Source organism: Silurus meridionalis, chromosome 26, assembly GCF_014805685.1.
Source record: "Silurus meridionalis isolate SWU-2019-XX chromosome 26, ASM1480568v1, whole genome shotgun sequence".
In the NCBI taxonomy this organism is placed as follows: domain Eukaryota; kingdom Metazoa; phylum Chordata; class Actinopteri; order Siluriformes; family Siluridae; genus Silurus; species Silurus meridionalis.
In genome coordinates, this window is record NC_060909.1 from 14,534,038 (window position 1) to 14,549,932 (window position 15,895).

A 15,895-nucleotide genomic window follows, 5' to 3' on the forward strand; every position below is an offset into this window, starting at 1 on the left:
ATAAAAATAACATACTGTACTATATAAAAAAAATAATAATTAAGATAGTGGTTTTGGGATATACAGCATAACACACATCTGAACAGGTCTGTTGAAAAGATTAAAATGCTACTTTTACAGAAGTGTGTGTTGTAATGGTGGGTCTCAAACCCCCTAATTCGGTTTGTTAAATTACAATTCACACCTAGTTGTAAATGAAAGGTAAGAAGAGATTGACTCAAAAACATTGTAAAAGTGGACCGATTGTTTTGATTTTTTTTTTTCTGTTTTAAATCCCTTAAAGAATATATACTACAGATTGTACTTTTAAGTGGCGAATGAACAAACTTTATAAACTGTAAAACAAACTTCTATTGCACTCCCAAGCCTGGATAAATGGGGAGGGTTGCGTTAGGAAGGGCATCCAGTGTAAAACATGTGCCAAATTAAATATGTGGATCACAAACCAGAAATTCATACCGGATCGGTCGAGGCCCGGGTTACCAACGACCGCTACAGGTATTGTTTCCCAACAGGGTACTGGTGGAAATTGGGCTACTGTTGGCCGAAGGAGGAGAAGGAGAGGAGGAAGACGTCTACAGAGACAGCAGGGAAAGGAGAAGTGTAGGAAAGTTCAGATTAGGGTTGGTACTTTAAATGGTGGTACTATGACTGGTAAAGGGAGGGAGGTAGCTGATATGATGGAAAGGAGAAAGGTAAATATGCTGTGTGTTCAGGAGACCAGGTGGTAAGGACAGGAACATTGAAGGTGGCTTTAAACTGTTCCACCATGGTGTGGATGGAAAGAGAAATAATGTAGGGGTGATCCTGAAGGAAGAGTTTAGTGGAGGTGAAGAAAGTTTCTGATAGGGTTATGAACGTGAAGCTGGAAGTTGAAGGGGTGATGATAAATTTCATCAGTGCTTATGCTCCACAAGTTGGCTGTGAGATGGAGGAGAAGAAAAAATTCTGTAGTGAGTTAGATAAAGTGGTGGAGAGTGTACGTAGGAATGAAGGATTGGTGATTTTGGCAGACTTTAATGGGCATGTAGGTGTAAGGTGGGAACCACCCACTGGTCCAGAGGCGTGGCGAAGGATTCTCGCGCGTTTTAGTCTTTCCTTTCACATTAGATAATAAGATATGGATTTATGCATTTCTTCATTTTGGTTATTAATCTCTTATCTGACTCCAATTAAAGAAAACATAATTAATATTTACATAGGTTGTTATTTTACTAATAGTATAATTTGGATGGATGTTTGTTTAATTATTTTGATTAAGCTCTGGTATTCATTCGGTTCCCATAGTCACACATGATCCTAGTATGGGCCTTATAATTAATATACTGGTCAACGGTCATTAGTGAATCAGTATTGGTCGCTGCCAGAGGTTGGAATATACGCTTAAGTGGCCACTCTCTGCGTGCTCAACTTTAAACATACTTTATTTAGTCCCCTTGGAGGTGACACTTAATTATTACGATAATTATTTCTAACCAAAGGTAATGAATAGAATAATATTGAAATAATCAGAGGTTGAGGTGGACCCTATTTAGAGTGATCAGAAATGTTACTCTAAACGGAAATACATATTGTTAGCCTCCACGCTTCTAAGTACACTTAAACTAACGCCAAGTGCTAGTCGTATCTCTCAAATCCTCAGCTGATGTATTATTTACTATCTAACTGGGATTTAGGCCGATCCTAGCCTGATTTCAGTCCTTACGGTAACTACAGATGCAACGTTATTACTTGCAGTGTCAACATTTACCGAGCAACACAGAATAAAATCAAACATAATTTATTAACCAGGTAAGAAATTCACAATTCAAAGTCAATTCATAGTTCAATTAAAATATAACACAAATACAACCCAATAATATTTACATTATTTACATGTTTACAGATTCCCTGAAATGTTTGTCAGTTCTCCTTAAATACCCAGATAGAATAAACATTATGTAAACATTATTTATCAATGGGAGTTTGCATTGATTGGTTCTTACAGACCTGTGGAAGGCACCTCACCTGTATACATTTGGAGTGGGGCACACGCCCCTTGCATAGAGTTAAGTTTTCTGAACTCTATTAAACCTTTTTTATTATTTGTTTTATTGCTGTGGGAATGGGACCTGTGTACCAGTCTTGATAAAACCTTTGTAATTAAATGAAACATGAACATTTTCCGTCATTATTTACATGTGATATGACATTTCTTACACATAATCATATCCTGTGTTGAGAATGTAACAAGGAAAGGAGGGGTAGAGGGTCAGACATTTGTCTGCAGATCTACCATTTGTATGGAGATGTGGTGTTTGACATTTGTCTGCAGATCTACCATTTGTATGGAGATGTGGTGTTTAAAAACCAAGGGTAGCTCTCAAGGGAGCCTACTGTATTCGAGATAAAGTTCTGGTTCTCGAGAGGGGTGTTGTGGGGTCTTGGTCCCCTGCCGTGAGTCCTGGAGGAAACTTGTTGTGTTGTAAAAAGTTCCTTTTTGATTTTCTTGTTGCCTCTGACACCTACAGGGCACACACACTGCACTCGGGCATCCATGCTGTGTTCTCGGGGAGGGCTGACCTTTTGGTCAGGATCAAGCAAAAGTCTTACATAGGTAAAGGGAACAGAGGTGATGAGGAGGTGATGGGTAGGTATGGCCTTAAGGAGAGGAATGTGGAGGGGCAGATACTGATAGATTTTGCTAAAAGGATGGAAATGGCAGTGATGAATACATATTTTAAGAAGAAGGAGGAGCATAGGGTGACGTATAAGAGTGGAGGAAGGTGCACACAGGTAGACTATGTTCTATGTAGGAAATGCAAAAATGAGATTGGAGACTGTAAGGTGTTGGCAGGGGACAGTGTAGCTAGACAGCATCAGATAGTAGTCTGTAGGATGGTTTTGGAAGTGAAGAAGAAGAGGAGGATAGTGAGGACTAAAAGAAGAATAAGATGGTGGAAACTGAAGGAGGATGACTGTATTGCATGATTCAGGGAAGAGGTCAGACGGGCTCGGGGTGGTGAAGAGGTGCTGGATGATTGGGCAACTACTGCAGAAGTGATAAGGGAGACAGCTAGAAAGGTATGGACGTGGTGGTGGAATGAGGAAGTGCAAGAAAGCATGAGGAGGTTGGCAAAACAAAATTGGGATCAACAGAGAGATATGAAAAGTAGGCAGGAGTACAAGGCGATGCGGCAGCAGACGAAGAGGGATGTGGCAAAAGCCAGGGAAAAGGTATATGAGGAGCTGTATGTGAAATTGGAGACTAAGGAAGGAGAAAATTATTCCACTGCCATCTCTCCTAAACATCTCCAGCCGACCTTCCACTCTTCATCCTCTTAATCGCTGATCTCACTTTCTCTGTACTAATCCTATCCACTTCCTGCTTCACCATTTACACATCATCCAACCATCTCTCTCTCTCTCTTTCTCTCTCTCTCTCATTTTCATTTTAATTTACACACTTTCCTCGCTATTTAACACATTTCCATCTGCATCCTTTATTGACGAGGTTAGACAGGTGTCTCCGTTGACTATGATGTTTGAGGATGATATTGTGATTTGTGGTGAGAGTAGGGAGCAGGTTGAAAAGAGCCTGGAGAGGTGGAGGTACGCACTGGAGAGAAGAGGAATGAAAGTCAGTAGGAGTAAGATGAAGTACATGTGTGTGAATGAGAGAGTGGACAGTGGAGTGGTGCAGTTGGGGGGAGAAGAGGTGGATAAGGTGGAGGAGTTACCTGGTACCTGGGGTCAACAGTGCAAAGTAATGGAGAGTGTGTTAGAGAAGTGAAGAAAGAGTGCAGGCATGGTGGAGTGGGTGGAGAAGAGTGGCAAAAGTAATTTGTGATAGATCTTCAAGAGTGAAAGGGAAAGTTTAGAAGACAATGGTAAAACCTGCTATGTTGAATGTTTTAGAGACAGGGAAATTGACAAAAAGACAGGAGGCGGAGCTGGAGGTGGCAGAATTGAAGATGTTGCGATTTTCATTGGGAGTGGCGAGGATGGACAGGATTAGAAATTAGTTTATTAGAGGCATCATGTTGGTAGGATGTTTTGGACAAGGTGAGAGAGGCTCAATTTAGATGGTTTGGTTATGTGCAGAGTAGGGGCATGGGGTATATTGGAAGAAAACGCTGAGGATGACGGAAAAAAGGAAGGCTTAGAAGAAAGTTTATGGATGTGTTGAGGAAAGATAGGTGATTAATTTGAAAGAGGTAGATGTAGAGGACAGGGTGAAAGAAAAAGAAGTAGTAAGAACAACTGAAGAATAACTTGGTTACCTCTGGATTCTAATCATATTGTATATGTTTTATGCATTATTGCTTTCTTCCTTATTTGTCTTTTAGATCCAGGAAGAGTTTCATAGAATCACAACAGTTCATCTGGAGTCCAAGTTCATGTCCATGCTGGATATGTACACTTCAAAGCTGCTGGCTCTCTTCCGTGCAAAGGGATAAAAAAATTGGAGTAAGGTTGCAGGCATGATTTGTGATAGAAGGGTATCTGCAAGAGTGAAAGGGAAAGTTTATAAGACTGAGGTGAGACCTGCTATGTTGTATGGTTTAGAAACAGTGGCATTGACTAAAAGACAAGAGGTGGAGCTGGAGGTAGCGGAGCTGATGATGTTAAGGTATCGTTGGGAGTGACAATGGATGGACAGGATTAGAAATGAGTTTATTAGAGGGGCAGTGAATGTAGGATGTTTTGGAGACAAGGAAGGGAGGCACGATTAAGATGGTTTGGAAATGTGCAGAGGGGGGACATGGGGTATATCGGTAGTAGAATGCTGAGGATGGAACCACAATTAAAGAGGAAAAGAGGAAGACCAAAGAGAAGGTTCGTGGATGTGGTGAGGGAAGACATGCAGGTAGTTGGTGAGAAAGAGGCAAATGTAGAGGAAAGGGGGTATGGAGACAGATGATCCGCTGTGGCGACCCCTAATGGAAGCAGGAAAAAAAAAAGAAGAGAAGATGATTATAGATGTCAGAGCAACGGGTATGCAGTCATTCTTGTAATTCTAGGTCAGGGATGATAGTGGAAGTTTTAAAGCAGGCTGGCACATGGCATATCTCTAGTGAGGTTTTGAAGATATGTGAAAACACTGGAGAAATCTGTTTAGAACAGTACTTCGGTTTGAATGCTAAAACAGAGTCTGGTCTGGCTGCTTTGTGGCTGTGGGGGGGGGGGGTTAAGGTGTTCAGCTGTGTAGAGGCCCCAGTCCCTGCTGTAGTGGGGGAGGTGAAGTTGATGGGATAAAGCTGTGGTGTTGTGGGGGACGATATACAAGCTGTCCCATTGTCTTTTAAAGTGACATAAGTCCTTATCCAGGCTGTTGGTAATACAACAGGTTTGGTGAGCTTTGATTTCTGCCTGAAAGCAGGAGTTAGATGGACCATGACATGGTCAAAGATCAAGATTAAGTAATTTGTTTGTGATTACTGATCAGGGTGGTTGCATTGATTTTTTTTGACCAAAACTAAGCAGTACATAAGACTCGTTTGTTTGGACTATATTTTAAGAGAAAGACAAGATTTTTTGCCATTAAACTTTCTTTCAGCTTCTCCCATTAGGGGTCGCCACAGCGGATCATCCGCATGTTTGATTTGGCACGTTTTTAAGCCCAATGCCCTTCCTAACGCAACCCTTTTTTAATGTCATTTTTCGTAGGGTGACAGTTGCTACCCAGTCCCAACCTACTAAATCCACCTATTTGCCAAGGACAATAATGCATGAGTCCGGTTGTGTGCGCTTCACCCAGTGGATCTGGTCAGCAATGGAATGTAAACACTTGCGGTGGAATGTAAACACCCTCCAGAATGAATGAATTAATAAACTCACACAGCGAGTAGAACAGCTTAATAGGTTATAAAAAAAGACTCAAGGTGAATCACTGTCACATTGCTGCACCAAAAACTGTTAATGTAAAAACAAATTCCTCCACCTTTCGTTTGCCTGAAAGCTCAGTGTTGCGGTTCGCTCTTAAAAGCTGGAAAAGCTGCAGCGCAGAGTTCGGTATCCGTTCGCACAGCCACGTTGCCGTGAAGCGCATAACGGGGAAGATAAAAAGGCTTGTTATTTTCCCACCAGAAGTTGTAGTTAATAAGGTTTTGTTACACAGTGAGCACACATTGAAGGTATATATTCCCGGCAGCCTCTGGAGGCACACAAGCTCTTCGGAACATTTTCCTCTCACGTGGGGTTTTACATTTGGGGAACCATTGTCTAGAATGTCAAGTACAATCGCAGTTGTCTCAATAAACTCATAAAATAAGTTGTTAGGAACTGTAGCGCTGATGTATATGAGCAACATAAAAAAAATCCTTTGAACTTAATAACACAATATAAACCCTACAGTAATGTTTAAACACCCATTGTAAACATGTAAAAACAATAAAAAATTAAACAATTCATTTTTAATTTCTCTTTTAACTGTACATACACTATATGCTTAAAAATGCGGTTCTCAAGCTCTGTCGCTTGCTGTAAGTATGTGCCTGCATATTATTGGCTTCAGTAAACGGAAGAAGTGGGAATGAAACATGATTCTCCCCCGCTGGTAATTTACTTCACGTGCCAGAGTGCTTCGCTACATTCTGTTTTCCCCTGATGCGCATTCTTAATAGCCACATCTGTATGCCTGCTGGGATATCCGCAGGTGCCATCTGCATCCCACTACCGCATTGGCCAAAGGGTCTATCTATCCACTCGGGACCTTACTCTCAGCGCTGTGTGTCGCTAAGCTTTTTGGAGGTTTCTTGGGCCCCTTTCCTGTACCCAAGGTCATTAACCAGGTTGCTGTCTTTCTTGAACTGCCTAAAGTACTCTGGATCCACTTCAAGCATTTTTAATACAGGATTCTTGGAGACTGGACCATTTGAAATGTGGTCCCTTAGCCCTGTTATATGTTGTAGTTGGTAAACATGACAACAAACCAATCTACTCATATTTTTATTGATGTGTAGATACACACCCTTTAACACTTTAAGCTTGCCATAATTTAAGAAAAGCTATGCATTCTTAACATCCTTTCTGGCACTGTCATTGTCACTCTCTATCCACAACTGGCATTATTAGCCAGTCAGCTTCTGCATGTTGGTTAATCTTTGTACTGAGGTTATGTTGATGTGGCTTCTGGATAAATCTACAATGCTATCAGGATTAATCAGGATTAAAGAAAGAGCCTGGAGGTCATGGCTGACATCACATTCATTAATAATTTAATAATTCATTTGATACTTTATAACTATGCAAGGTAGTACCTTCTGATGTAAGGAACAAGAGAACAATCATTGGTAGATGGCAATGATAGAAAGTTTCAAGGAATAATTTTTTTTTTTTGCTTTGACAATGATTACATTCGTTAATATGTAAGCATGGCTGATATCACATTAATTAATAATTTAATAATTAATTTGATAATTTATAACTACCGTAATTTCCAGACTAAAAGCGCACCCTTGTATAAGCCGCACCCACTGAATTTTACAAATATTTTTATTTTTAACATAAATAAGCAGCACCTGGATATAAGCCTACACTGAAACTAATGAACTTTACACAGCCTTTACCGAAAGACAGTGTCTGTTACACGGTGTAACGGGTGAAATATGTTGTGGCTCCTTTAAGAGCAGAGCAGCATTTTGGGAACAGCACGTCACTGCATTCTTCCGGTATTACTGCGTGTGTGTGCGTGTGAGACTGAGGATTATGTGCTCATTATTTTCTGATGCTCATTTCTAAGTTTCTATGACTAACCCATACCACTGTTGCCAAGAAAAATAAAAAAGCATGCGTTTTGGTACTCTCACCACAAATTACAATATCATTTGCAAACATCATAGTCCATAGAGACTCCTGTCTGACCTCGTCCGTCAACGTGTCCATCACCATTGCAAACAGGAAAGGGCTCAGAGCCGATCCTTGATGCAGTCCCACCTCCTCCTTGAACCAGTCTGTCGTTCCTACTGCACACTACACTGCTGCACCATCCTCACATACTTTTCTGACACACCAGACTTCCTCATACAATACTACAACTCCTCTCTTAGCACCATCTCATATGCTTTCTCTTAATCCACAAACACACAATGAAACTCTTTCTGACCTTCTCTAATAACTTCTCTAATATCGTACTTAAAGCAAATATTGCGCAAATCCTTTTCTCCTTCTTTAGTGTCCAACTTCTCATACTGCTCCTCATACGCCTTTACCATGGCTTTGCCACATCCCTCTTCATCTGCTGCATCTTCTTTTACTCCTGCAAACTGTACTTTTCCCTTCTCTCTGTTAATCTCAATTCTCTTTCGCCAAACTCTTTCCCCTTGAGCTCTCCTGCACTTCCCTGTCCTTTATCTTTCCTGAATTCTGATTGAATGCAGGATTTATTAGCATGTCTCTGACATAAAAAATATTTTTGCTAAATTAATAATGTAATAACCAACATGTGCTTACTTTTGTTTTCACAGATGGAGTCCTGGATCTGTCAACCAAGAAAAAACAAAGCAGGATCAGTTTTGAGCACTCCCATGATTTCTCTGTTATACCTGTTGTAAAAAGGTGTGTTTTTTGTTTTTCTTAACACTTTTGTGATTTCTGCTTTTTGTCTAATTCTGCTAATAATAATTTAGTGGCTTACAAACTATAATATTTTGGATATACTTGTTTATATATTATAAAGTATACTATAAATTAAAAGCTGCTAATAAACCCAGATTAGTTTCTAATGTGTCATAGAAGTATGTGTCGACAAGATGTATGAATGTGAATATGAGAGTTTAGGCAAATCCACAAATAGGCAATAAGCACTGAACTTAATTAGTTGGGTAAAAATAGGAAAGGTGACTTATTATAATTAAACTCCTAAACCTAATTTGGGTATCAGAAATAGTAAGAGAAGTTATTGATTAAATGCAGCTGTCCACATATATTTATATAAAGAATTTATATTTTTCATTTTTATATTTATTTACATATTTATATAAAGAAACTTTATATTTATCAAGAAATAAGCCTACAAAGACATCCCAGACAAGTGAGTGATTTCAACTTTTTGGCAAAAGCTTTGCGAAGGCCAAAAAGTCCACATACATTTGGTGTACCCAGAGTGTAATGAATATATGTATAAATGTATATTTGTTCATTTTATTTTTGGTACATGTATATGTTGATCTAGTAATGTACTGTAATCACTTTCTAAAATCTAAACACAGACATCCCCTCCACACACACACACACACACACACACACACACACACACACACAAAAGAAAAATCTTTAAATGGCATAGTATTATGTATATGGTGAAAAGTACATATATTTTTGTGTTAAACAGGCAACCAGTGATCACTGATCAAACCTACCATGATATTCAGGATAAGGATGGATTGCTACTACAGGGCTTGCAACATGGCATTTGGGGGAACCATACTTGCTCTACCCCTTTTAAACCTCTACTTTCCAAATCACTATTTATAAAGGAGGAACTCCTGAGTAAGAAGCATCGCTTTCTTGGACAACCATCACCTCTTTCTTTTTCCAGCTTAGAGGCGGTAGGTTTTCTTAATTCCAATCAAACACATCCTCTCCTGTCTCCTGACAGCTTTTGGGAGAATCAGCAACTAAAGGGTGTGCTGGAGTGTAAACCAGCCAGCAGCTATTTTGGTGATCTAAAGAACCATCCGCTTGTTGTAGAAAAAAATGGAACCTTCAACAAAAGTACCAGTGCCTGCCATAGCAAGTCCCTTGATATTATAGCCATTACAGCAAAGAAAGAGACAAAAAACTCACCTCCATTTGACTTAAAGATTCCACAAGTAAAGGGTATGGATCTTTCCTGGAACTCTAGTGGCAACATTTCTGATGCTTATAATTATAGATCTGTCACAATGGGTAGTGTGCAGATAGATAATTCTCTCAGCAGGAGGCTTAGGGCTATTTTGCCTAAACAGAGTAGTAGAGCTGCCTTGGGAAGTTTTTCTGATGTATGTGGAGGGAGTGATAATTTAGGAACTGACACTGACCAATTGACATCTGGACCTCAATATCCAACTTCAGATCCAGAAGCAGAACCAACAGTCTCCAAGCAGCCACGCAGAAAAAGGGGCAGGTATCGGCAGTATAACAGTGAGATCCTTGAAGAGGCTATTGGTGTGGTGATGAGTGGAAAAATGAGTGTTTCAAAGGCACAGAACATTTATGGTATTCCTCATAGTACCCTTGAGTACAAGGTGAAAGAGAGAATGGGCACACTGAAGAACCCACCAAAAAAGAAGCTTAAAATGATTATGAGGATAGATAGACTAAACTCTGAATTTAGTACAGACACTGAATGTTCATCAGCACCAACTGCCTCATCCAGCACATTGCAAGAGGATGTATAGAGGTGCTTAAAAACAAAATTAATTCACCACATTGGAACAAACGTAAATATTATTGTCATACAAACATGGATTTAAATGTGCCTATTTCCATTGCAGTTACTGGGTGAGCTCAACCAAAAGCATCCAGTACAGTGGAGGATGAACAGTAGCCAACAGTGATCACTCCAAAAAAATGGTTGGGGTTGTTTTTAATCTCACAAGCATAACCATTATTAAAGCTACAAGGGAGCATATTTTGTGTATGAAAAAATTGCCAGTACTTGCCCTATTTTCTGCTAGCCCCTATGTTCAGCTGTAGCCAATGTTAAAAACAAACAACAACAAAAAAAACAAATTTTTTTGGGCCAGTAAAATAGGTTAAACCAAGTAAGGCAGAGGAATGACACAATTCAATTAAAAAATGAAACTGTGTCCCTCAATTCTTTCTCTTATACTGCAGGTTATATACTTTAATAATTGTAACAAAAGTTTAAAGTCTGCAGTGATTTTTATTGAGTATCTGATGCTAATGTGGGTGTCTGTGTGAGTCTGTCTGTTTGTCTATAAAGCTATCTATTTTTTATTTTCTTTTACATTAACAAGCCATGTTACTGTGGAACATGTTGCTTTAGGAAAAATAGTAATTCAGGGATGAAAGATTTGAGTATTTAAAATGGTTAATTCTTTTTTTTATTGTTTTAATTTAGTTTGTACTGTACTTTTAGTCTGGGACTTGCCAGATACTGATGATTCTGATGATGATAAGATTTTGTGACCTGATTACCTCAGCATTATTTGCATTATACACTTAATATTCTCACATATACTAGAGATATTTCCTCCCATGAGAGCCTTGCCCTAAATCGATATGAAATTTCCCATCTGAAAGTATTGGAATGGCATGGCCAAGTCTTTTGTTTTTAAGCTATACACTGAAAACATGTGAGATCAGATCAAAAACTTAGCCTTCAATTTCTGTTATTTAACTTAGTTTTTGCTTTTTGCTTACTGTTTAAAAATTAATAGCTCTGAAAGTTTAGTGTGGGTTAAGTTCTAGGTTTCACCTGTGATGACTGAATTTGTTACAAAGAATAAATCAACATGAACACTGGAGTGTGTCTATGTAAGAAAATCAACGTGAGGGCTGTCAAGAAAAACTTAACAGTCACTGGCATCACCCTCAACTTCTCCAGGAGATGGCTAAAGGTAATCTTATCCAATTTACAATTTACAAAGAAGTTCATTCAATCTAATATGGATTACTTCAATGTGAAAAAAAGATAATGTCCCAAAAAACATACTACTAACACAAGAAATGACTGGCTAAATCAATCACTAAACTTCAGCCTAACTGAGTCATGACACCTACTGAAATGTGTGCAGAACAGAGAAACTACCTGAATCGAACAACAGCATAAAGAAGCTTTGAAACATGCTTGGGAAAGCATCACAAAAAAAATTGGGGATGTCAGTGCAGTCACAATTTGATGCAGTTACTGCAAAAAAAGGATATGCAACTAAATATTAAGCATTATTTACTTTTATTTACTTTCAGATTGTCTGATACAATATTTTAGTTTACCTAATAAATAAGTGGTTTAGCACTATTATTTTATGCTGTTTAATACATCTTTATATCTGAAATATTAATATTTATATAAATATCAGGAAATAAAAGCTGTTTCTTTTCTCAACCAAAATTCGAATTCTGCTTTAAATTAAAAGACACCCAGAGCTATTAATTGTTTATGAAACAATTGACTACCTGGTTAACAGTGTTCTAGTTATTTAACACATCCAGATATAAATAGCAGAAAATGAAAGCTGAGATTGATCTATTGTGGCATTCACCTTTTGATCTCAAACACAAATTTCTTCAATGTTCATTAAAATGTAAATATTTGTTAGCCGTTCCATTATTTTTTGGACAGAACTGTTGTTTTTACTGACATCTTTATTGAGATTGGCATAGATTCTAAGTGTGCACCAAGTGAAATAAAGGTGCAAATAGTACATTATAGTTTTATGTTCAAATTGTTCTAATAAGGATAAGAAATCCACATCTGTACATTATTTTCCAATGAATCTCATGATAACTGATATATATCAATAATATAACAAAAATATACATTTTATATTTAAATTAAGGTAAAAATCGCCACACCATCTGTTCATACTAAGACTGTACTTAAGGTGTCAAATCTACTGTAGCTAAGCCATTGATATATATATTATATAAACTGACACATAGGGAACTAGACCTTAAATGATTGTTTGAACGTTTATCAAGTAACCTCTGAGAATAGCACTTTTTGTAAATAAAATTAGAAAGCATGTGATTATTGTATAAGTTACAGTAGCAAGTTAGATAATGGTATATGAAGACAGAGGGAGGAAACTTATTGTCTTTAAATAACCAAAATACTGCAGCTCTGACCCAAACTTATCTACTTTAAATTATACACTGGTTGACAACTTGAAGTAGTGTGTAATGTATTTGTAGACTTAGTTTTATGAAAACAACCCAGTATATTACTATGTGCTATTTGTTAGTCCGAGTAGCTTTTTTTCCCCTTGAAAATCACTTTGATACATGTATGTTTTATGCATTGCTGTTATTTACTTATTCAGTTTAATTATGTAATTAAATGGCATGAATCCAATGCTTTAAATGTAACCCAATTTTAGCTATAAACTTTGCATGCAGTAAATGTAGTTTTTTTATTTGATGTTTTAGTTGTATCATTACATTAGTGAACCCTCCTCTCTCCTCTAATGGATTTCAAGCTTTCCAATGCTACATTAATATGAATGTATTAGAGCTTTAACATGGTTTAACAGGTTTAAAAACTTTGTGTTGCATTTTCTAACACAGTACAGCTGTAGTCTTCAACATTTTGTATCTCAGGACAAATAGAACTGAAGGGCCTGCAGTATTTGTCATAGGATGACAGACTTCTCTGTATTGGTTGTATGCAGAAAAACAGAACAAATACAGACATACTGTAGCTGTCTTTTTGCAACTGCTATACCTCAGCTGTGGAAAGCACATACTGTACAGTACATCTTACAAAAGTGAGTACACCCCTCACATTTCAGCAACCATTTTAGTATATATCTTCTCAAGGGGCAATACTATAGAAATTAAATTTGGATATATTTTAGAGTAGTCAGTGTGCAGCTGGTATAGCAGTACAGATGTCCTCTGAAAATAACTCAACATACAGCCGTTATTGTCAAACAAAATTGGCAACAAAAGTCTATTGGCAACAAAAATGAGTACACCCTAAGTGATAACAAATCTACCATGCTATTTAACCATGCAAAACCACATGTCCTATTCATCATGTTTGTTGAATGTCTGTTTGACAGGCTCATACAAATTTGTGTATTTTGTATTATATCAGATTTGGTGCTCTTAGTACAAATCTATTGCTGAATGTTCAAAATGGCACCTCATGGCAAAGAACTCTCTGAGGATTTGAGAATTAGAATTGTTGCTCTCGACAGAGAAAGAAGATCGGTAACATCCTGAAATTGAGTTACAGTACAGTGGTCTGGGACATACACAGCTTTTCCAAGGTTCCACTTAGAACAGGCCTTACAAGGGTTGATCAAAGAAGTCCTCGTTCTGTGCATCAGGTGCAGATGCTGGTTTAAAAAACAGACACACGAGTGCTGCCAGAAGTGAAAGGTCCGCTTGTCAGTGCTCAGACCATACGCCGCACACTGCAATAAGTCAGTTTGCTGAAGTCAACCTGTCTAAGATCATGAATTACAGGAACCAGGTCCGGTGGTCTGATGAAATAAACTTGTTTGGCTCAGATGGTGTTCAGGATGTCGTGTCGCCCTTGTGAGGAGTACTAAGAAAATTGTGTCTTGCTTACAGTCAAGCATGGTGGTGGTAGTATCATGGTCTGGGGCTTCATGAGTGCTGCTGGTACTGGGGAGCTGCGTTTCATTGAGGGAAACATGGATTCCAACATGTAGAGTGACATTTTGAAGCAGAACATGATGCCATCCTTCAGGAGCTGGGCTGATTGGCAGTTTTCATGACCATGAACCATGAACATGAAAACAACCCCAAACACACTGCCAAAATGACAACTGCCTTGCTGAAGGTGAAGCTGATGGAGTGGCCAAGTATATCTCCAGACCTGAACCCCACTGAGCAGCTGTGGGGCATCCTCAAGTGCAAGGTGGAGAAAGCTCCATGTGTCTTCCATCCAGCAACTCCGTGATGTCATTCTGGAGGAGTGAAAGAAGATTCCAGCAAGAACCTGTGCAGCTTTGGTGATTTACATGCCCAGGAGGAATAAAGCAGTGCTGGATAACAATGTTGACACACAATATTGACACTTTGAACACAGTTTTGACTTCACTTAGGGTGTACTCACTTTTGTTGCCAGCTATTTTAAAAATAATGGCTATATGTTATTTTTAGAGGACAGGTAATTTGTACTGCTATACAAGATGCACATTGACTACTCTAAAAGGTATACCCAAGTTTAAATTTTATAGTATTGTTTAATGAGAAGATATACTGAAATGGTTGCTAAAATTAGTTTTTGTTTTGTTTTTACTAAAATGTAATCCTTACATTTGATTTAATGCCTACAATTCACAACAGGAGTTTGTGGAAACTGAAAATGTTAAACTTTGGTTGTATATAGTGTACAGTATGTTTATATGGTTGAAACAGTGAGTCTTTTTGCATATTACACTGAATAACAAAATTCTCTGCCCTTACCTCACTTTCTATAGCATATATTGTACCATTCATTTTGCTGTAAACTTAATTTTAGATCATTTTTTGAGTTTTGCTGCATATCTATTTACCTCAGGTCAGACCTCTCCAGTGCTGCTAATTGTACAAATCAGGACTTTACATTACTGTATATTGTGTTTTGAAACATTTCTGTTGTATTTTTAAACTTGGATACTGTTTGAGTGGTGTTTTTATAAAGGTCTTTTTCTTTAGTAGAATGTCATTTTAATACCTGTTTGAATAAACCCATAAACCCAGGGAACTTTAATGTACTGACATTAATGGACACAATTATACATGACCATATGGAGGTATAATTCATACTGTATATTAGAGTTGCATAGAGTAGTCAGCTAATGATTTTACTAATCATCATGGTGGGATGTCAACCAGTCAGGAGATGGAAAAACACTAACAGATGATAAAGAAAGCAGGCTTTATTAGTGGAAGTATTTTGATAGTTTACATTCATGTACAATGCATTTTTTTTGTGTGAAATATATTTATTAATTTTTTTAACATTACAAAAAATTTTAAACAAACAAACGATCAAGAAAAACATAAATAATAAGTCAAATAAAATTAACAAACATATGTACAATGCATTTTAGGAATTTGTAGGTTATGAAATAATTTAATGTAATATGATTAACTGATCTATTGTTTCGATTTATTATTTTTCACATTTTTTCAACATTTTACTTATCTTGTGTACTCTCAAAATTTTTAAGATGGAAATTTTTATTGGTGCTTGTGTGTTGGTTATTTGAAATGTAGTTTGGCTACA

At 37.7% G+C, this 15,895-nt stretch overlaps 1 protein-coding gene across 1 annotated transcript in view; it reads left to right on the forward strand.

Moving 5' to 3' along the window:
- Positions 1–15,366, forward strand: part of lcor (ligand dependent nuclear receptor corepressor) — a 43,045-nt gene extending 27,679 nt beyond the window's left edge. Inside the window, 2 exon segments of the mRNA XM_046840705.1 lie at positions 8,448–8,538; positions 9,314–15,366. Of these exon segments, the coding sequence (XP_046696661.1) occupies positions 8,448–8,538; positions 9,314–10,361 (1,139 nt within the window). The 3' untranslated portion in view covers positions 10,362–15,366.
- The last annotated feature ends 529 nt before the right edge of the window (positions 15,367–15,895 follow it).